This window comes from Rhinolophus sinicus, chromosome 1 (assembly GCF_057876585.1).
Source record: "Rhinolophus sinicus isolate RSI-liver-muscle chromosome 1, RSI-T2T, whole genome shotgun sequence".
Classification (NCBI taxonomy): domain Eukaryota; kingdom Metazoa; phylum Chordata; class Mammalia; order Chiroptera; family Rhinolophidae; genus Rhinolophus; species Rhinolophus sinicus.
The window spans coordinates 141,664,984-141,689,176 of NC_142501.1; the positions used below are offsets into that span (position 1 = coordinate 141,664,984).

General features: G+C 33.2%; 1 protein-coding gene across 13 annotated transcripts in view; it reads right to left on the bottom strand.

Annotated features, from left to right (window-relative positions):
* N4BP2 (NEDD4 binding protein 2) overlaps nt 1-24,193 on the bottom strand; it is a 71,010-nt gene that overhangs the window by 6,829 nt on the left and 39,988 nt on the right. For 10 of the 13 annotated variants that reach the window (XM_019751983.3, XM_074324577.2, XM_019751979.3 and 7 more), the window contains 8 exons: nt 21,604-23,975; nt 20,894-20,979; nt 20,314-20,359; nt 18,465-18,649; nt 15,346-15,464; nt 8,937-9,072; nt 3,771-3,959; nt 2,642-2,810 (listed from right to left, as the gene is read on the bottom strand). In XM_019751983.3, the coding sequence (XP_019607542.3) occupies nt 2,642-2,810; nt 3,771-3,959; nt 8,937-9,072; nt 15,346-15,464; nt 18,465-18,649; nt 20,314-20,359; nt 20,894-20,979; nt 21,604-23,975 (3,302 nt within the window). Of the gene's footprint in view, nt 1-2,641; nt 2,811-3,770; nt 3,960-8,936; nt 9,073-15,345; nt 15,465-16,033; nt 16,171-18,464; nt 18,650-20,313; nt 20,360-20,893; nt 20,980-21,603; nt 23,976-24,193 lie in introns of those variants that run through there. The other 3 variants (XR_016018519.1, XR_016018520.1, XM_088790074.1) reach the window with 2 other exon arrangements.

Consider the following 24,193-nt stretch of genomic DNA (forward strand, 5'->3'; position numbering starts at 1 on the left):
AGCAATTCAGGACAGAGCCACAGATTTCCCCCTGGACACATTTCTATTCACCAATACTACCATCTGGTGGTTACTGACAGTAACTACAGGCCACCATAGGTGGCAGCAAAATGCGCGTTGGCTTCCAGAAAGGGTTTATATCCTGAGTCTCACCAAGTTATCACCTTACACAAGTTAAATAACTTTTCTTGTAATTTTTTTTTATTGATACAAAATTCACATACCATAAAATTCACGTATTTTAAAATGCACAATTCAGTGGTTTTTAGTATATTATAACGTTGTGCAACCATCAACACAATCTCATTCCAGATTATTCCATTATCTCACCAAGAAATTCTACACTTGTTAGCAATCACTCCCATTCCCCCCTTTCCAATCACCAAAAATTACTAATCAATTACAAAGGGAGAAAAGTACATTTACATAGAGAAATCTGACAGAGTTCCACCTTAGTTAAGAAATCAAACTTAACATCACTGTTAATGGAGCAAAGTGACCATATAGGTTTCTTGATATGTTCAACAAGGATGATTTAACGTCACCTATGGAGTTATTTTTACCAAGAAAGTTGTAAATTCAATCTAATCATGAGGAAACAATCAGACAAATTAAAAGTTGTAGGACTACCAAACAACTGGCTTGAAGTCTTCAAAACTGTGGATGACATGGAAGACAAAAAGGCAGAGGAACTATTCTATATTACAGGAGGCTACAGACATGGGCAATCAACTGGACCATGTGATGTTTGAGCACCCTGGATTGAGGGGGATAAAAGGACACAACATCTCCATACAACAGGAGAAATCTGAATATGGCTGGTATATTATTGTAACAATGATAAATGTCTTAAAAGTGATAATGGTATTGTGATTATGTAGGAAAATGAATTTGTTCTCAAGAGACAAACATGCTGAGGTATTTAGAGGTAAAGCACCACAATGTTTAACAACTTATTTTCAAATGGTTCCGCAAAAAGCAGTTTTAGAGAGATTAAGCAAATATGGCTAAATGTTAACACCTAATTAATCTGGGTAAAGGATACATGGATGTTTACTGTACAATTCTTTTAGCTTCTCTGCAAGTTTTTAATTTTTCAATATGAAAGGTTAGGAAATAAAGATGATGACAAGAGCACACATGTTGATATGCAAAATAAAGCTCACTGCAACAATATAACTAAATACCCACCGACAGAGGAATGGATACATTAGGATGTATTCATAGAATACTACACAGCAGTTACAGTAAAAAGAACCAGATCCATCAAGATGAGTAGATCTTGAAAACTGTATCGGGTACAAATAAAATAAGTGGCTTATCTGATGACATAGTGTGACAGTATATATGCTCATTTTTTAAATCTCACAAAAGGAATACTATAGACTGCTTATGGATGAATGTACATAAAATAATGGTATTTCTGGGGAGGAAGGGTGTAGACCAAATAGAAGGATGTTGATTTCCACTAGAAAGGGAAGGAAAAAAGAGAAAAGGATTGGGAAGAATACAAAGGGAGGACAAAAATATATATAAAACATTTAGGGTAAAATATTACCACCTGTTACTTGGATTCATAAGTACATAGGTATTTATTATATTACTCTATAACCTTTTCAACACGGTTTTTATGATAAACTGATGAATTTTCAACCTTTTATATCAATCATAATCAAGTATTTAATTAATTACAAGTGATATATGTTGAACTAATAAACCTGTATAAAGTATAATGTCAAGCTTTCTAAAATATACATAAATTAACCAGAACAATACAGCTGTCAATGACAGGGCAGGGCTATGGAGCCACAAGGTAATAGCTGAGGCACGGGATGCTACGCCTCCACAATAAAAAGGAAGATGAAGAAAAAGCCAAGTTGCGAGTATTCAAAAATACTATAGTAGTAATGAAAGATCACATCTAGTATTAGAGTCTGGGGTGACTAAAACATATGGAATTTTTCTATGTGCTACCAACTAATCATGAAAAAGAAACAAGACAGTAAACCAACAAGATACTTTAATGTATGTGAAGTACATAATATTAAATGGAAGCATGAAAAAGAACCTCATCCAAAGCTCTGGGATGAGGTAAAATTTATGTAAGAGACAAGAAGTCACCTTTCCTACTGACCTGCAAAGACAGAATACAAGCAGAAAGGGAGAAGGGGGCACCATCATAACACAAACACTGAAAAATCCTGCCTTTGTGATAATTCTGTAAAAATCCTATCACCTTACTTACTTCTGTATTTTGTTAAACATCTATTGAACAACTGACATCTAATAAATTATATTAGCTTTGATAAATGTCTACTGAACAAAGATGTGTAATAGTCCTGAAAGGTCCCATTTATAAGTCTCAGAGGATTCTCAGATTACCCCATGCCCCCCCCCTTTAACAAATACAACAAAGGAATACAAATATAACTGAAACAGGGAAATAAAAAAGGAACTTTAATGGCCATGCCAATGACTATTCTTCCCCAAGAAGGTTCTCTTGAAGAACAAGCGTAATACAAACATCTCTACGTGTGGCACAAATCCTCAGCCGTACATTCAGACTCTCTTGAATGTGTAAGTTATATCAACAGAAGTAGATACATTTTGTATTGAAAATCTGTCATTTTCACGGTCCTACCTTCAGTTTTCTGCTGTAAAACTGCCATCAAATGTTCTATAGCTTCATCCACATGTAGCCCATGGAGGTCTAAAACGTTCTGGGGCAGCAGGGAGGCATTAACTTTCTCAAAGATCTCCATGGCAGCAAGGTGATTGGCTTCTTTCATTTTCTGCTCATGGAGACTACCCTTTAATTATAAACATATCACCAGTAAACACTTGTGATATTTGCTACTTACTAGCAGCAATGAGGAAATCAACAGTGTCCCAAATGAAAGGTACAACAAAAAAGGGAACAACAAATCTAAACAATTTTTAAATGCAATGGGCTAATAAGCAAGGATGCACCAAAACTTAGGTGAACTTTGGTGGATTAGTAATATACTAAATCATCATTGCTAACATATTTTCTGATCCAAAAATCATCGAAAAGAGAACTTAAATAAACACCACCCATCTCAAGAAGGAATCCATTGGTTGGTTTATCTTTGACGATCGTGAGTCTCATCCCTTTCAACACCTTGTAGTTAGCCCTGAAGCCGTCCCTCAAGGTTTGCCATTAGAGCTTACAGGGTGACACCAGTTTGATACCTTTCTCTGTTCAATCACAAAAAAGTAAGCCACACAGAACCACAAAACTAAAAAGTAAATCAGACAGGATTTTTGTAATACCATACCAAATGAGCTCCAGTAGAAATTTTACTTCCCTGAAAGATATTAATGTAACTTTCTTTTTCTGACTATAAAAGTGATACATTACTAAAAATTCAAACATGATATAAGGCACAAGGTAATCCTACCCTGAGATGGCCAATATTAACATTGTGCTATCTTTCCTCCAGAAGATTTCTATTTGTTTAGGAGTGGTATTGAGAAAATTTAACCTAAAAGAAATTATGGACTGTGAGGATAAACTGCAATTCATGTAAGCCATAAACGCAAAAGCAAACATAGAAAGTTATGTGTTTCAAAGTACGTGAAATTCTCAGAACCATACATTTCTCATATATTAGGATATCTTATGTCATGTATATAGTCTACATTCCCCAGCTTAACTTAATCTAGTCACAATATGAGTATCATCTGCTTCAAGATTATTCAGACATCGTAAGTGACAAAGGGAAAAACAACAATGTTTTCCTCTTTACCTGCTGGGCATAAAATGTGGCAACGTTTTTTTTCCCCATTCGATATGCTTCTTTTGCCTTGCTGTAGCATTCTATTCTCTTCTGCTGGTGCAAGAAGGCTTCTGCCCTATAGTCATCATACTCTGGATACTCAAAATCCTGGAAGGATGGTTCACTTGGTATTTCTTCAGACTCTTTCGATTTCTTTGCCTATAAGATATTACACAATAAGTAAAATACTAAGAAAGAAAATAAAGGCTTTACCTTTAGAAAATATATACGCAAACTAGGCTCTCTACTATTTTTTCATCTTTCTTCTCAGAAAACAGATTCTGAGTAAGCCATGCACTTAGCGACTATTTTTTCATCTTCTCAGAAAACAGATTCTGAGTAAGTCATGCACTTAGCGACTATCATCAATTTTTTCCTGCCATTAAGGGTACCCCCCCTTCTTTAATCATCCTTATCCTAGAAGCTGTTAAAGTTTTCTAAAATTATCAAACTATAATTAGGTCACCAAATCAAGCCAAGAGAGAATATAAGATATTCAAAAAATTTATCTAATGCAAATTTTTTCAAATTTTAGTTTGTAAATCCATTCACTCAAAGAGTCCAGTCACTGAAGGCAGTGATGGCATACTTCAATCTATATTTTTTTTAAAAATCAATAAAATAATTGAATAATGTTATTTTTAAAACAGAAAGGCATGTGGAGTGACCATGCCTGGTAAGTAGTAAAAATCATAAGTGGGTCTGGAGCAGTTTTCAATCAGTTGACTACCAATTAGCTACTATGGTTGTATTGATTTTTTTGAGCTTTATGAAAAATCATCTATCAAGTAATTGTTATCCAGAACAGACCCTTAGTTAAAGAAGCAAAAGTAACTAATTTAAAATACAAGCTAACGGAAATAATAATTATGCAAATTTCCCTCACTGCTCGCCACCAAATAGAAAATGCTATTTTTCTGAAGAAAATTCTTATACGGTATATCCAAATGTCACTAAAATATCAAAAGTCAATGTTAAAAAACAGCAAAATATAGTGACTTCTATAACCAGTTTGGCTTTTCATATATCCCATTCTCAAGCAGTTTGCAGAAAACTGCTCACAAGCAGCGATCTGATGCTTCTTAGCGTGTCTGTCACTGGAGTGGAGGTTGGTGGGAGATAAAACACTATGATTAACTTAACTTTCTTAAAAGTTTAAAAGAATTCCAGGTATCAGGTACCATAACCAAGGAATTTAATTAACATTTTATGAACACTCAATCCCAAAAATACCCCCCAAAAATGTAATTTTCAATTTCTTAAACAAATCATACTTTTCTGATATAATTAACTGAAAGTAAATCAGTATAGGTTACTTGTTAAATTTCTAAAAACTGAAAATTGTCATTAAATTAGAAATATTATGAAGGATTATAATTATAATGTACTCTATAATACAATCCTTAATAAAATGCCAATTAACATTTTATGTAGTATCATATATTAAAATTATAAACATTTTATGTATTACATAATATATATAGCTAACTGATATAATATTTTTCAAATTTCCTGCCTGTGAATGGAGTTCAGAAGCCAAGAGAGGTTGAGAAAAAACTTGTGTAATATATAACAGTAATTGATTGTACAACTTTTCACTCACTACGTTTTGCTTACTTTGTCCCTAGAATTCTAGAAGCTTGAAAAAGTTAAAGGGGGGAAAAATAACATAAAGGCATCACCATTCTCCTAACTAACTCATTACCAGAGTCAAAAAATCTATCAATATACAATTTGAATACAGTTTACTTTTGTAATAACTATCCAGCTTATCTTATGAAAGAATACAAGGCTCCTCATATAAGAATATTCACAGGACCTACATCCTTATGTCATTCTCGCCAGTACTTACTCACAAGCTTGTTACATATTAACCCTTAAATATTCAATGAGTGTTATGGTTTGCATTCCTGACAAAATTAAAGATTTTGCGGGGAGGGAATAATAAAAATGCTTTTTATGACTTTCGAAAAGTCCATCGTGCCTAACACTACGAACACAAATATTTCACAGTATTAGAGTCTCTGTTGGTGTTCATACTAAAAAATGCAAATCACATTTGGTTCTCTGGAAAGAGATCCTTTATTTCTATTTTAAAAAAAAAAAAAAAACAGTATATAATGAGATGCTTTCTCAAACAGCTACTTTCTTTTAAAATAAAACTTAGATTTATTTTTATATCCATTTCATAGTGATGTGGTTTACTATAATTTCACCTAATTATTGCCACTTATTCTCTTGAAACATGATGTACTATAATACCAAAACCATTTCCTATGGTAACAAACTCATAAATTTTATTAAAGGCTAAAGGGAAAAAGCAGTAGTATTAATAAAACACAGTTTAACATGGCAGTTTTTTGAAAACAGATAAACGTCACTGGTACCATGATATTCCCCTTTAGTATCTGTGGTCCCTTAGGGTCCTGGGATGTCAAACACAGACTATTCTGCTCACAAATCTAAAAAGATTTTTATCAATGTTATGACACCTGCCTACATTTTGTGAAAAAGGCTAAAAATAATCTCCGAAATGATTTAAAGTTTACATTTTGGCCAAAGTTTACCTAACTAACAAAAAAATCTCCTTTTCTGATTCCAACATTTTCCAACCATCTCCCACTTTAAGCAAGCACACCTCCCTATCACTTCTATCACCATTAATAGACCACAGTGCCTTGGTCTATTAGCAGGAGAGAAAAGAAGTAATTTTCCCAGTTTGGCCTTGAAGGTCTCATCATCATCTTACATACTCTCTGCATCTTATACTGCACCCATCTACTCATGAGGAACACGGCATCAGTGGCATCACTCACTTGGTTCCTGCCCCATCAACAGCTAAGTCACATGAATACCAAAATTACCTACATCCTATGTACCAACTAAGTGATGGTGAAATAGTCAAAGAAAAAAGGGCCTTATTAGTAAGAATGGTAAGAATAGCAGGATGATAAAGTTTTGTTAAAAAAAAAATCCTAAAGTTAATACAAGATTAATATACAAAATGAATTATATTTCCACGCATTTGTTATACAGTCCAAAAATAAAATTAAGAAAACAATTCTATTTACAATAGCATCAAAAAGAATAAAATACTTAAAAATAAATTAAACAAAAGACATGCCAAACTTAATACTCCAAACTATAACACACTGTTAAATGAAACTAAGAGACCTAAATAAATTCAAAGATACTCCGTATTCACAGATCGGAAGGCAATATTGTTAAGACGGCAATACACCTCAAATTGATCTACAGACTCAACACAATCTCCATAAAAATTCCAGCTGGCTTCTTTTCAGAAATTGACAAGCTCATCCTAAAATTCACATGGAAATGCAAGTGGACCAGAACAGCTAAAACAGTCTTGAAAAAACAAGAACATAGTTGGAAATTCATACTTCCCAATTTCAAAATGTATTACAAAGCTACAGTAATCAAGACTGTGGTACTAGCATAATGATAGACACACAGATCAATGGAATAGAATTGAGAGTCTAGCAATAAATGTACAGTCAATTCATTTTCAACAGGATGCTAAGAAAATTCAATGAGGAAAGAATAGTCTGCAACAAGTGGTGCTATGACAACTGGATATGCATGTGCAAAAAAATGAACTTGGACCCGTCTCACACCATATACAAATATTAACTCAAAATAGATCAAAGATCTAAATGTTAGCACTAAAACTATGAAACTCTTAGAAGAAAAAAATAGGTGTAAATCTTCATGACCTTCGATTAGGCAATGGTTTCTTAGCTATGACACCAAAAATATAAGCAACAAAAGAAAAAAGATAAATTACACAACGTTAAAATTAAAAACTTTTGTGCGTCAAAGGACACCATCAAAAAACTAAAAAGACAACCCTCAGAATAGGAGAAAATTATGCAAATCATATCTGATAAAGAACTTTAATCTAGTATAAAGAACTGTTATAACTCAAAAAAAAAAATTAATGGACAAAGGATATATATTTCTTCAAAGATACACAAATTGCCAATAAGCACATGAAAAGAGTTCAATGTCACCAGTCATCAGGGCAATGCAAATCAAAATCACAATGAGATACCACTTCTGTATTAACCATATCTTTTATTTCCTGTATTCTGACGATTTGACATCCGGGCACTTACTAATAACTCCTGGAGAAACAGCACCACCACTCTAAGGCTAATTAAATCCTAGCAAACAACTCACCTGCTAGTGTACCTTACATATGCAAACCAACCAATCTAGAGCCCATTCTCCCAATCACCTCCTTTTGGGGTTCTCACCATTTAGGCCACCATCCACATACCCTAATGACCAAACCAGGTACCAGAAAACTAGGGACAGTTCCCATGCCTCAAAGCCTACTGAAATTATTCAAACTAGCCAATCCTAACCCTGCTTACCCTGCCTCACCCATTCCTTCCCACAGAAACCACAAAAAAGGCTCTTGCCCACATTTTCACCCTACTTCCCCTGCCTCCTGACCAAGCCTGGTACTTCCTCATGTGGCCCTGGTGGTACACCATGCATCTTGTTTCTAGGGATCTGTGCATATAATAAACTTCTTTCTTCATGGCATTTCCATATCTGGGTGGTCTTACTACAACTGATTAAAACAAATTCCAGGTTGTACACTTAAAAACTTCACACCCACTAGGAAGGCAATAATCAAAAAGACTGATAATAACAAGTGTCAGAGAGGATGTGGAGAAATTATAACCCTCATACACTGCTGGGTATGTAACATATAAAACAGTGCAGCCACTTAGGAACAAAGGTTGGTAGTTTCTCAAATGGTTAAATATTTCTGCCCACATGTTTATAGCATAAGACCCATCATATTACCATCCCATTGCTATTAAATTAAGCCTCGTAGTCTACCATGTAGAGTCCACACAAGAAAAATTACAGAAATTCAAGTGCTTGCCATTCACAATGACAATGACATTAAAGGAAAAAACATAATCAGCCACAAATTCATTATTTTGAGTAGACACACATTCTAAACCAAACATACTAGTGGTGGTTAACTTTGCAATCTAGTCAAAATGGTGAGAAATAATCATTAAATTATCTAAATAAACAAATTATATTTTCATATACAATATTTACCATTGTAATAAAAAATAAGTAACTCTATACCTTCTTCTCCTTAGACTTCTGTGCAGTGTAAGTGACATTCTCATTTTGGTGAACAAACTCTTGCGCTACAACTGTTTTTACAGGGTCTCCTTCAAGAACACAGTTTAGAAATTGCACTGTGTGTTCTAATGAATAGCTGTAGAGAGTTTAAGTACAAATAGAATGTCAATAAATGAAAATTAAAGTTATGTGGAAACATTAACATAAGCAATCCTTCAAACATCTTAGAAGAATATAAAAATTGGCTCACATTTAAATTTTAAACATTGAAATTAAATGCTCAGTGTGTATTTCAGACTCAAGAATGACCAGAGGGAAACTGTCAAGTAATAGGCTCTCAAAAACTAATTTTAAAAAAGAACACCAAAAGGTAACATATTGAAAATTAATTCATTTTATGATCTTTTATTCCAGGTAGATTATCCATAACAAATCTTTGTTTCATCTTATCACCTATATTTCTTAAATCCTTTATGGGATTCATATATGGTTTCAGTGTCCTTCAAATATCAAACACAGACAACAGATCTTTAAACTGACATTTTTTATTTTGTCAAATTTCACTTTTTACTTATACCATGAGGTTTTAGTCAAAGAAACTAAACAAGGATACAGAAAGGAAAATATAAAACACTATCCTACTCTCACCTCTACATTATTTAAGCATGTTTTCATGGTGTAGTATGAAATTCTACAAATTGACAGATTATCGAAACACTCATGTTCTAATATCTGAAGAAATTCATTCCAAAACAAATTATAAATGATTTTATACTGCTTATTATTTCCGACTATTAATGCCTCTGATTTCTTCCAATGGCCAGACAATGAAGAACTGACCACTAAGGAATAGTTTTGAAAATGTGATAACTAGTTATCTAAAATAATGTGATATTTTGCCATTTTTCCAATTATTAAAGATAACCCTCAAAGAACCACCATTTGAAACTACCAGTTCCACTTTAGCCCTCGCATCTTCCCGTCAGATACGCTCAACATCCAGGGTTTTCTAAGGGCTGGAAACTACCAGCAACTACCCGCATCCAAACTAGCCCTTAAAAATTACCCAGCTTATCCACTCATGGGGTTGGAAACCAGTCTCCATCACTGGTGTTGCTCGAGGGGCACAGCGCTAGAAGACTACATACCTCAGGCATATATTGCAGTAACTGAAACCATCTACCCTTCTTACCAGGATGAAGCTGAAGCTACTGCTAACTAAGAAAATTACCCATTTGTTGGCGACAGAAGGAGGCGATCAACCACTTACTTATGCTGAGGGGCCTGACTGACCAATCATACCGGGCATTCCCAGGAAGAACTCACTCAGTCCCTTACCTTGCTTACATCAGTCCATCTTGCCCCAGGTCCCCAAAGAAGAGAGTTGCCAGCACCCACCCCTAGCCCCCAGACCCTTGTGAGATTTTAACACATAACTCTAAGAAAACAGCAGGTTACATAGCAAAAAATAAACAGAGAAATTGTGGATTGGAATACCATTAAAAACTTGATTTAAGTGACATATTGAGAATTCTGCAGAGAGTATTATTTTTTCAAAAGCACTTTCATGTAATATTTATGAAAACTAATCATATTAAACCACAAAGAAAATCTCAAATTCCAAAAAAGTATAACTCTTTCTGGCTGCATTCTCATACCCCAAAATACAACAACAAAAAATAAACAATAACCCGCCCCCTACCACCATCATCAAAGCCATCAAGCCACTTACAAAATTAAAAACTCTTGGATAAATGAGATCAAACTGAATTAGAAAATAATGAAAATGAAAGTACTGTATAATAAAATCAAAACATTATACAGAGAAAAGGTCATACCCTTAAATGTATGTTATTAAAGACTAAGAGGAAACAAACTAACCAAAGAGTTGAAAACATATCAATAAATTTTAAGAGAAAGGAACCATCAAAAATAAAAGGGACAATCCTTTTTGCACACACAATTAGAAAAAGCCGGCTATAAAATTAGGCAGAATTAATGGGGTGGAGGGGGGGACTATTAGAGACTGTCTCAGAACTTAAAAAGGCCTTCTCCCCTAAGCTAACATTAAACTATGTAAAAGGATTTAGATAAATAGTTCAACCTATGATGTCATTTAGGGGTCAACCCTTCTTTGAGGTATTAAAAATGGCTGTCCTTATTTTAAAAGGGGAATATCATTTAGAACTTACAAAGACAGATATAAATTGTAAATGCCTCCAGGGTAAAATTTGAATCCATTGTTCCTTTATAAACTAGTGAGTTTTTCTCATGGCTAAACCATCTCTGTGTCAGTGTGTGTCTACATATATGTAATGTTGTAAATGTGAGATAATTTTCTACCACCAGATGGTATTGTTAAAATTAATTTAAAGGCAAGCACTTGTAAGAATTGGGTATTCTAAAATTCTTGGAAACATAAAGTGACTCAAGAGCTTTTCAAGTTCACGTGATCGAAGATTAATCCTTAGTAAATAGAAGCTAGCTTAAGTTTCTTGGTTTAAGTAAAAGAGACTTTATTTTGCCTAGGTTTTACAAAAATAAGTCCATGTTAATAATTGTCTTTTATGCCTATGAAATGTTTCTAGAGGTTATAAAATGTCTTCATTAAGTCTGCCAAGCAAAAGAATGCTAATTGCTTACTTCTTAGTTTTCATTAGACATTGAAGTTTCAAGGATTAAAATCCCGATATATGTAGGAATAACTGCAGTGTTTCAGAAGGGCTTCTGGAACACCTCAAAAGATTTGAAACTGCACAGGAAGCATTGTAAAATAAGTGATGAGAACATCTACGGTATATTGTATGGGTGAACAATGGCTGTAAATTAAACAAATAGTCGGGGCTATGGGAAACCCAAGACAGCCATTTGGTTCTTCCCTGCTCCCTGGCTCCCCATTTTTCAGTTTTTGCATTCCTTCATGCATCACAGTGCATTTAAGCTGGACTTACATGCACTGGAAGCTGACATTATTGAAAGGAGACATCTTACACTATTGCCAAGGTTTGATAGAGTCACTTCAAGAAAATGCCAAGTTGGTAACTACTTCCTTTCACAGCGAACTCCCAGGAGATGAAGACTTAAAAGGCCATTGACTTCCACCTGGCGATTTTGTTTATTGGAAAGGACATCAAATAAATTTAAGACATTCTCCAGCCTCAATGGAAGGGACTTTCTCAGCACCTAACCGCGAAAGGACATTTAACCCTGTGTACGGATATCAAAGTCTCCTCGAAGACAAGAAGCCGGCCACACAAGAGACAGACAGCTATCCCAAGGGATTGACAAGGACTGTACACCTATGAATTGATATTGAACTCAGAATTCATTTTTTATTGTCTTTACCTATCTGCTAATGATAGTAGTCATTGTAATAGTTATATTTGTTCTTTGGGTTTTTCTATATAGTCCAACTGTTTATGATTACTGAACATGTATAAGGTAACTATTCACAGTCTTTTATGGCTTACGTAAATGTTATACTAGATGCCAAATAAGGAAAAATGAGACAGAAAGCAAAACTCAGATCATGACAGTTTACAGCACAGAAATGATCCAGAGTGTTTATTCCCAGTGAAGTTCATAAGATCTGACTGCCTTCCACTTACCCATGTAATGCTCTTCCTATTTGGGGGAAATTCAGCCTCAACTTAGATCCTATGTTAACAAAATGCCCCATCTCCAATGGTCAACAAGACAATGTCAACACTGAGACTTCCTAGGAATAAGCCTTCCTAGAGCCTTCCTAGTGCTATGAGACCACACTATCCGATCAAAAGGTTGGTCATCGATGCATCCTTTGGATTGATTTATGACCAAAACAGGGAACTGTGGATGAAAAAAGGAGATCTTTGGAAAGTAACCTCACAGGGTGATCTGATCATAAATTCCTAACTGGGCAGGTCATGGTAAGTAGTCAGATCCCAGGCATATACTCTTTTAGTAAAAGGTTTAGCTTTGCCTTAAGCAAGCTCTGTCCATTGTTTCTGTGCATCTATTTTAACACACTTTTGAAATAAACCATAACCACCCAAATCAAGAAAGCCCATATCTTGCTATCCTATAATCCAATCCCCGCCTTGCTTTTTCCCCACCTCAATGTACTCTCTTCCTTAAGTTCCCTCCTTAGTTTCAAATGCATAAAAGAAGCTGCAAAACTGTTACTTTCTGGAGCATTTGAGATCTTGCTCCCAGAATATCTCATCAGTTTGAATAAAATAAACTCTTAACAAAAATTCAAAAATAAAAAGAAATCATTAAAAATAAAAGCAAAAACAAATGATTAGAGATCATAAAATAGACTCTGATCAATAAACCAAGAGCTTGCTCTTTAAAAGGACCAATCTGATAAAGAGCAAAAACTGAAAATGGAGAAAAGAATATTAGGAAAGGAAAAAGGAATATGATCAATTACAAAATAATGTTTTTAATTACAAAAGAGTATTATGCAACTTAACAATAATAAACCTGAAAACCAAGGTAAACTGATGATTTTCTAGAAGACAAACTACCAGAAAAGACTGAAAAAAATCGAACATCTGAATAAAGCAATAACCTTATAAAGATAGTGAAAAGTTCTCAAGGCCTTTTCCCTGAAAAGGCACAATCCCAGAACTTTGCAGGTACTAACTTATTTTAACTTTCCAGAACACAGAGAAAACAGCAGTCGTGCTAAGTTATTCTATTAAGCCTAAAACCAAATAAAACCCTGAAACCAAAATCTGACAAAGATAGTACAGGAAGAGTAATCGCATTTAATTACTGTTGCAAAAATTCTGAAATCAATTCCTACATTGCATTAAAAGAAAAAAAACAAAACTAAAGATCTAAAGGTAAAGTAGATTTTATTCCAGAAATCTATTATTGTGATTGACATGAACTATACTAATAAACTGAAGAAAAGATCTATATAGATTTTCAAAAGATTCTAAAAAGGTATCTATTTAAAAACACTCTTGCTAAAATAGTAATTTAAGAAATATATGAGATCGAAAGTATATATTATTCAAACCAGAAGCATTCCTAATATACCAAACATCTAAACATACTATAACTCTAAAATAATTAAAACAATATGGTGGAAAGCCAGACCCAAACAAATAGTTCAGTGGAATCGAAGAGTGTTTAAAAGAAAATGTACATTTAGGAATGTAGCAATTAGTGGTATATTTAATATCAGTGGATAAGTATGATCTAGTCACCCAGTTAATCACTTGGAAAAATAATTAAGTTGAAATCTCTAGTTCATACCATACACATAAAAATGCTAGATAAATTAAAATATTTTATCAATTAAAAATACTGAAGAAAATATTTTTATAAGATTGGTGTAGGACAGAATTCCTAAAAAACCCATAAAACTCAGAAACAATAAAGGAAAAGATTTTCTGATAAAACATAAGAAGTAAAACAAGTATATGACCAAAGAGACTATACTGGGTTAATAGATAAATATCATAGCAGGAAAGATAATTATAATCGATAACAGACAAAGATTACTATACATAATATATAAAGAGCTCTCACAAATCTAGAAAGAAATATAAACAACCAAAAGGAAAACAGGAAAAAAGTAACTAAATAATTAATAGAAAAAGAAATGAATGAAAAAATAATTCAACCTAGTAATCAGGAAAATAAAAATTTAAACAACAATGAAATATTTTTCCCATCAGATTGACAGACATTTTTAAGAGTATTTTTTTAATTTTTACAAATTTATTTTTTTAATTACCATTGACATACAAAAGATTCTTATTATCCAGGACAGGTTACATCATCAGTGCATATAACTAGTAGAGAAAGCATTTATCAAAAGACATTTGGCATTGGCTATAAAATTTTAAATACACACACTCTGAACCAGCAATTTCACTTTTAAGAGCTAGTCTGCAATAGTATTCACCCATGTACCCAAAATTGTATGTTCAACGATGCTCAGTACAACATAGTTTCCAATTTTTCTCATAGTCAAAAAGTTCCTAAATAGAAGCACATTTAAATAAATGACAGTAATTTAAGAAATCACCTTAAGAATACCATGGAATACTCTGTAGATTTTTAAAAGAAAAGAGCAGATCACTACGTATGGATAGGAAAAATAAATACCAGCAAAACTACAAAACAGTACATAAAACATGACCTCTTTTTTAGTGAAATATATATTTGTATGCAGATACAAAAACAAAGAGGTACACGTATATGTACACACATTAGTATGTACAACTGCTATGAGAAAAAAATGGAAGCATATGAACCAATTGCCAGAAACTGCTTACTTTCTACATTATGCACATTGTATTAACTAGTTTATAATAATATACCTATATTATTTTTGTTATCAGAAAAATATTAAAATGTATGACATAGTGTGAAAGCACAGTAGAAACTACAATCTGTTGTGACTCACTTGTGGTCCTTGAAAATATCCGCCAGAAAATTTTGGTTAATGGCTGGAAATATCTTAAAGAGCTGCTTCTCCTTTAGTTTAGTGGCACAATCTTTTTCAAACATAAGGGGCTCTCTTTTCTAAAACAAAAAAGATAAAAATCATCCTTAAAATGGAATTTATAATATTATGCTGCTCCAAAAGCACGGTTATTTTGTTGCAAAAAGACTAATAATTTAAAAGCAATCACGGACTTTCTTCACCGATTAAAGGCTAAAATTAGTAATATAAGTATTTTGTACTATTTATTTATATCCCATTTTTACAAAGTATTTGAAGCTGTTCATAAATATATACACATACACACACAATCACACATATACAGATATAAGTGTGTATGTGTATATAAATATATACATACATACTCACACATACACACCAACACATTCAATTTATATTATATAAAAAAAGATGAAGAGATATATATGAATAAATAAACAGGATATAAATAAATGAAGAAGTCAGAGACTAGAAAAACAAAGGTAAGAATACAGGATATAAAGCTAGCAAGTAAAATTAGTATATAAATGCATGCCACAAAATCCTGTATAATTGCTAAAGGTGGGCCACAAATTCAGTTCTGACCTTCTTAGTGGCCAAAGCAAAGGGGGAAACAAAGATTCTCAGTGTCCATAAAATAAAAACAAACCAGTTGCTCAGGAGAAGTACAGCTTTTTCTGGTACTGAGACCTGAGAGAAATTTCTCCCATGGGTCCTCATAAAAGGGACACTGTGTGATGCTGTGAACAACGTCCTCAAAAACATATTCTCCTCAATGGGCAGAAACTACAATGTACAAATAAGTTGCAAATTCAGGTTGACAGAAAATCTTAAAATTCACAATTTTTAAAAATTTCAAACATATTTACTTCAAAATAACTGTATGAGAATTGTTACTAATTGTTATTTTTTCACAAGTCATATTTGGAGCTGTTCAAATTGCCAAACCAAAAGAACTTTTATAAAATGTGCTATTTTACTCCTAACCTAGGGTTATGGTAAACATTCTGATAGTGATTTCTAACTCTAAGACAATTTGCTGACATTGTGATAGAACTAATAATACTTTCGTTTGTTACAAAGATCCTAATGTCTGAAAAATAACTTCCTATCAAATTTCAAATTTCTGAAAATTCCTAAAATTAAAAATTATATAAATCTAGGACAATCCTAGAATAGTTATTGGTTTTGAACCCTAACCATATTTAGGCCATTTATAACACCAACTAACAATAAAAGAGGAACCACAATAGGTGACCACCTGACCAGTAAAAGAGACTTGTAAAGTTCAACACATTACACATTACAAAAGTGATAGACATAGCCACCTCAAGAATTAAAAATATTTCATGTTTTATTTAAAATATGCATTACGATCTGAACTTACAAAAAAATTCAGCGATCAGATTTACTAGCAAACTACCAGGTCATAGAATTTCTAAATTTCAAATTCAAAAAACTGAAAACTTATGACCTTAATCATCTTAAAATTAATTATTTTATTCATGTATTATGCCTAAAGCTTATTTTAATATTCTTTGCTTTGAAAAAACACAAAGTATTTTTCTCCTTTGGGGACAGAGCCAGGAGAAAGCATAAAAAAATTCTCTTACTGAGAGTCTGCCTATGGGGGAATCCTTGGGACTAAAAGAATACAGTTTCTATTACCCAACCCACAGAAAAACAAGCAAAATCACTGACAGAAAAAAAAGTGCATTAAGTTGGGAAGTCAAAGATGCTCATTTGTTTACTAATTTACTGAGAGATTAACAGGCAGGTTAGAACTATAAAGGTAAGTTTCAGTAGTGGAAAATGGCATTTCAACAAAAATGTCACATCGTTTGGGCATAAATTCTAGGCTTTCCCAATTTTTTTAAGAAAATCCATTTTTCCGATTTGTTATATATATAAAGAGGATGTTTGAAATACTAACTATAAGATCCTACTGAAGAGATTGTTCCCTGAATTATACAGAGGGTGCCAAAAAAATGTATATACATTTTAAGCAAGGAAAGCTGTATTAAAATTGTAATATTCAATGTATACCGATAACAAAAGATGAATACAAGTCACGTTTGACTTCTGCAATTATAAGAGGTGCTCAGAGTGGTTACCATCAGCGTCCAGACACTTCTGATTACGGCGAACTACTGCTTGAGCAACATTGACCAAGGTGTTCACTTGTGTACATTTTTTTTTTTTTTGGCACCCCTGGTATAAACATGCAAAGATGGGCATGGTAGCATAGTTCCAATTTAACCAGAAAATAAGTATGAAGGTGGAGGAATCCCATCATTGCCCTTATGCCCCAATTCTACGTATTTCAGCCAAATATAAAGGTATCCCTTTGAGCAGACAAATGAGTAAAAAAGAAAGTAAAAATGTCTTACTAAGAGTTATTTTTTCACTTGAGAATTGGACTAAATAACCTTTAAAGTATTTTTTCCTTATTAATTTTAAATTCTGTAATACAACTTTTCAGAATTTCAAAGAAGGCTAAGAAGAAATGCAAAAGAAACCAAATTCACTATGGCTTCATATAATTAGATATATTGAATAATGAACAAAAATAGATAAAGTTCAAAGTAAAATTTCTGTTTGAACTTGTTTAATTGAAAAGTTAGAGAAAAGTATTTAATTTTTAAATTCAAATTGTTAAATTTCTAAAATTTTCTCCAAAAAATTTTGTTTCAAAGATGGATACTTCTTTAAATAACAACAAAGACATTCTTATTGCTAATTTATGAATGAAATTATCTTTAAATGAAAGATTTTCACATTTCTAGAGTTTAAAAATTACATAAATGTTAAAAGCTAAGAAATATTCAGCTCAATCACCTGAAAAACTAAATCTAAAACAACAGACTGGTTTACCGTTATAGAATATCAACTAATTTCCAGAAGCAAAAACCTCCAATTTAAACTGTGTTTAAAACATTTTTCAATTTTAACATTAAGTTAATCAGGTTAAAAGAAGATTCCAGACTAAGAAATATATAATCAAATGCAAATCACAAAGTAAACATACATGATCAACCTAGAGTCAGAGACAAAGGCTTAATATTTATACTAACTCATACCAAATCGTGTTTTTCCTGTAAGGCAATTTCTTCTGACATTATTTCTCTGAGTGAAACTTTTTTAGTTTGAGTATTCCAATGATCGATTTCAGATGCTGCTAAAGTCTTCAGTAATTTTTTGCCTGTTCTCTGAGATGATTTTTGTTCAGTATTATCAAGACCAATATGCCCAAGCAGGGAAGGATCTACAAAAGCAGTATAAATAGTGTCAGACCCTCAACCAAAAAATGTACAAATTCAGTATTATACACTCTGTTACATCTACCTCAGAAAAACCCAAGAAATACGGTTTTTCACTTTGAACTTATAATGCAACTCTCAAGTTTCAAAATACATCTTTACATAAGTGCAAGCAAGAAATGACATGCAAATGTAGGAATATTTCAAATGAGCAATGATCTGGGTATCATGGTAAATCAACTCAATTCTTCCCCCTCTTTTTCATATCACATCGACACACAAAAAATAGTGACACATGTATACACCAGTTAACAAAGAAGTGGCAGCCAGCTCAAAGTGACAACTAGAGCAGCTCTGGTCAGCTCTGCCCAGCCACTCCAAGGACTGAAAGGATCAGTATTTTGGCAAACCCACTGGAGGCACACAATAAAAAGTGAGCAAATGATATTCAACATAAGGAACTGAACATTCTAAGAAGTTCACAATAACAGGATTTAATGTGTAACATATCTCTAAGGGATATCAATACATTCTGATACATTCCTTTGCTTTTCTAGAGAGAAGGGGGTAAAAAACCAACAAGCAGATACTATCATTCACATAACTCCTTGGGTATGCCCAGCTCTCAAACACCTTTAGCTCTTGAAGCTACCTTGGGAGCACAGGTCTGAACTAAAGCACTTCCCAAGAATCTTCAACCTGCAGTCCCAGTGTGGAGTAAAGAAAACAAGTATATGTAGGAATTCATGCACAAAAGGAAGGCCCTTATGAACAGGTTTGCCAACCTGCACTAATCACTGAAGACAATATTATCTAAGAGAAGTCTTCTGGAATCAAATATTTTCAATTTGGCAGATGTACCGAAAAAGCAGGCTGACTTTTGTGCTCTAGCAATACGAACATCAATAAAATTTTAGAATAACCAAGTTTTTTTAATCAATTTTGAATAACCAATATTTCTTAATATTTCAGTGATGCTCTCAAACAAACACATGAACACTTGACTGCTCTCAAAGCAGAACAGATTTCTTTCATTCAGAGCAAAATCTTAACAGGAAACACCTTGACTACATGTATCATATTAGCATATCTTATGTGTTCCACAGTACTCGTGAAAGCTAAATAGTATTACAGGGTATTTTTTTCTTCTATATGAAAATAAAATAAAACATACTTTTGAAAGAACTTTTGTCTGCAAATCAAAATGCTTAGGTAACATATTTTGTGGGAGTGTTAGTTAGGACAAGGGTTTCAAGGTCTGGGCTGTTTTTACTAAATGCTTTCCTGCTTAATGTTAAAATGAAGCACAGTATTTTGCAGATGCAGCAGTAAATAGAATGAGTTTGACAAGAACCCAACCAGATAAGCCTACACAGCTACAAAGAAATCAGCATGCAATTGACCAAATAGTGCAAGTGCATGCAAACAATGGCTAAGCCTCCCTTCCAAGAGACAGAGCTTTGGATGAGAATCCCCTCTCATTTTCTTGCTGCAAGTAAATAAAACTACCTAATGACAACCACATCTCATTCTTGAATAGAACACCCCAAGGGGCGAACCCCTTGAGTTTGGTAACAGAAGAATATTTAAAATAAGTTAAAATTCATACACATACACACACGTTTCATTATCAAGACAAGATCATTACAAGTAAAAACATGTGTTTTACCTCGCATAAACTTGCCGCAGGATACTTCTTCTTGTCTTTGTCTCTCCTAAACACAAATGCAGAGCAAGATTAACAAAGAAGGATGCTTTAGAAAACAAGATTATATTATTTTTCTTTAGAAATCATCTCTCCTTGTAAAATTATTAATCGTTCTTGTTAAAATCTAAGTAAAACAAATTAGATAAATAAAATTATAAATTATGAGTACATCCACATATTTTTTCCACTTATAGAGCTCTTATGCTATTTTTTTTTTTTTTTTTTTTTTTTTTTTTACTCTTTTTGAAAATTAATCACTACTGCAAGTCTTAAATTTAGGGAGTAAAAGCTATGGTATTTTTTTTTCCCTTAAAAAGATCCATATATTGAGTTCGATCGATCATTAACTATATAATTTAGTCAGTCTATAAATAATCTAAAGTACTGGAAAGAGGAAAAAAATCAGTAATTTGTTAAGTGGTAAAAGTTCATTCTCAAAGTCAAAATGCAATAAAACTCTTTCCTGTAACAGTATATTTTATTGAAGGAAGATGACAAAATAGACACAAAGAAGCTCTTTATAAAAAAGAATCCTACCAACCATTATAGATTCTTTCCATTTCTCATGAATCACTTTAGCCAGATTCAGATCTATATGAACCACACAATCCTCAACTGTTAGAGACCCTTGTAAGGGGAAAGAAGAAAATACACTCATTACTCATTATACATTTATAGAAAACGTACTCAGCTACTTTATGCATCATAATACTAACTTGTATTATTAACTACTAACCTATGTTTCTAGTTCTAAATCTCTTGGAATATTTTTATTTATGCAATATATCATTGTTTTCACAGTTCTTGGCTGACGCAATTATACAATGCTTCATATATTTAAGTTATTCATGTCCATTAGTATAAATAAATTTCATTTATTCATTAGTCAAGACTTTTCAGTAAGTTTGTTCTAAGAAATTTATCTTGCCTTATATGTATCTGGAATAGCACCAAAGATTCAAAAAGGTTCATCTGTGTAAATAAGTAAGAGGTAAATACCAGAGGAAACTTGATACACACGCACGCATGCATGCGCGCGCATGATGGACACAAACTCTATATAAATACTCTAGCTCTTCAAATTACATTTTCAAAAATCCTCTCCAAACACGCTGTGTCAAAAATAAGGTCGGCAATACAAATTACTTTTACATTTCAGTTAACATATAAAATAACTTTAAATTGAAATAGAACTCTCTATATTCTATTCACATAAAAACACACATATAGGTAAATTTACTTTTTCCTTACCTGAATCAATACCAACAGGGCCAAATAATTCATTGAGCTGAAAAGCCAGTTCAGGGGGTAATGCCAGTTCCAGACAGTCTATGGTCAGAGATTTGGCCATCACTGGCGTGGGATTCAACATCTCAGTTTTGTCGTCTTCACTACCTCCAGCTGACAAAGTATTCCCTGCCATTAGAATATTTTCCATTTCCTGTTCTTCTTCATTCATGAATTCTTCCATGTTTGGAAATTTCACATAATCCTTTGGAAGACTTTCATTTTTCTTTATTTCAAAAGAGTCAGTAAAATAAATTTCTTCATTTAATTCAAGATTTGAAGTGCTCGATACAGAGTTTAAAATATCAGGTAAGTTCAAAGAATGAATACTATCTCCAATTTCTGTGACTTCTAGATTCTTCTCCACTTCGCTCACATCTTGAACAGTAGTAGGTTTTAATGTACCTGAAAAAGACTGGTTAATGTTATATAAACCTGAAAGTTCTGCCTGACTATTAGGAAGTACTTCATTAGTATTTTTCAGATCTACAGTGGCATGAGGAAACACACTTGTTATTAATCCATGTTTTTCGGTAGTTATAGCTCTTATTTCTGCCTGCTCTGAGTTTCCCTTTTCGGAATCACTGGTAGATTGTACATTAGTGTTAGCGATAACAACTGCATGGCTAAATTCCGGCACAGAAGAATTAGAACCCTCTAAGGTTCCTCTTTGGCTAATAATTTCCTTCAAATTCAATCCCAGAGAAAATGGCCCAGTTTGTGCTTCATCATATGATTTTTGGATATTTTCAAATTCAGTATCCTCACATAATTTAGTTTCAGAATCCAACAAAAGGCTTGTGGCCCAAATAATATCTTTGTTACACCTCTCATATAAGTCTTTAAGGGCTTCTAATGAAAAGGATCCAAATAGTTTACAAAGAATGTTAAGATTTTCAGATTCATCAGCACTGGTAAGCTCACTTTCTTCAACAAATGTGCTCTTATCATACATTACCCTATATGGAATTGTTTCTTGAACATCTAACTTTGAGTTAATACTGAAATCTTTTGGTTTAAATCCATCTAATCTTCCTATTAATACTTTCATAGAATCTGAAACACTAATTTTATTCTTTTCTATTTTCCATAAGAGAGCAAAATCCTGTGGTTCAGTCTGTGTACATATGTCTACTTCTATTCCAGGGACTTCTTTAGGCCTTCCTTCTGGAAATTCAGCTAAAGTTTGTGGTTCTACTACTCCAGGAATAGTTGGAGCACTATTGGTAAAAACAAGAGACAATGTGTGTTGCCCATGGATCTTTTCACTTGGACAAGTCTTATTCTCACACGTCATTTCACCGGATGGCATTTCAGAACTTCCTAGAGTACAGCTACCCAACGTTTTTAGGTCTTCAGGGCTTGTGCCCCAACAGGCCTCATGTGCTGTGTATAAGGATATTTCATTCATATTGTCACTAGTTCCAAATTCTGGATTGGGTTCATTTAAGCCAACCTTTGGCACTCTTGATCTGTGCTCTCTCTGAGCTAAAGAATCAGATGAAGGCCAGTCGCCCACAATGTTGAATGAGTTTTCAGTATTTTTATAAGAATCATAGTTACAGCTACTGAAAGATTCTGAAGCATCACACTGTGACCTGTCATCCTCTACATTTTCAGGTGGAGATCCTCGTTGCTGGATATGATCTCTATTCATAGATAGACTATTATCTAATACTTTGTGTGATGGTGGGCGATTATGTGTGTCACTTTGTACAGAGAAAGCTTTTTCAGTTTTTCGGTTCCTTTTTGTCCTCTGACCAATAGTCTTGTCAACTGGCCAATCACCAACAAAATTTGATAGCTCATGCTGCGGGCACTTTTCCAAAGTTGATATGCTTTTTTGTTTTCCAAAGGTGTTTTTCTTTACCATTGCTCTTTCTTCCAATATTTCGCCAGGTGAAGAGTTTTCATTTTGAAGTGGTATAGTATTTGAAAGATCACAGACTTCCTGATTATTTTCACCATAGCTAATGCTAGGTGACATTCCTTCTATAAAACTATCTGCATCAGTTTTACTATACTCTTTTTCAGAAATCATTTCTACTTGCTCTTCTTTTTCACTTTTGGCTGTTACTCGTACTCTGCTTTCAGAATCAGAAAAATACATTTCTGGAACTTTCTGAATGAAAGCACTCTGAATGTTAGCATTCGTATCACTTATTTCTTTTCTTCCTTTGTTTAAATATGCATTAGGAAGACATGTGTCATTCTCAGGTAACATAGTTTCTTTGGTCACTTCAAGCTTCTTCTCTTCAATGAACTCTAAGTGCTTCAAAGATGAGGATAAAACATTTTCTTCTTTTTCAGAGGTAATATCTTCATTGTCTCTTGGGCTGTAAGATTTTTTTTTAAGTATTATAAGGAAGTCTCTTAATGTTACCATTAATATTATGATTTAAATTAAAGAAGCATTAATTAACTGAAAGACAGGGCACTTAACATTTATTTATTCTAAAAAGTACAGAAAAACACTACATTAAAATTATAAAAGCTAAGCTTGATCTTTCCTTAATACACTATGAATACATCCCTTCCTTTGTTGTAACTCCAA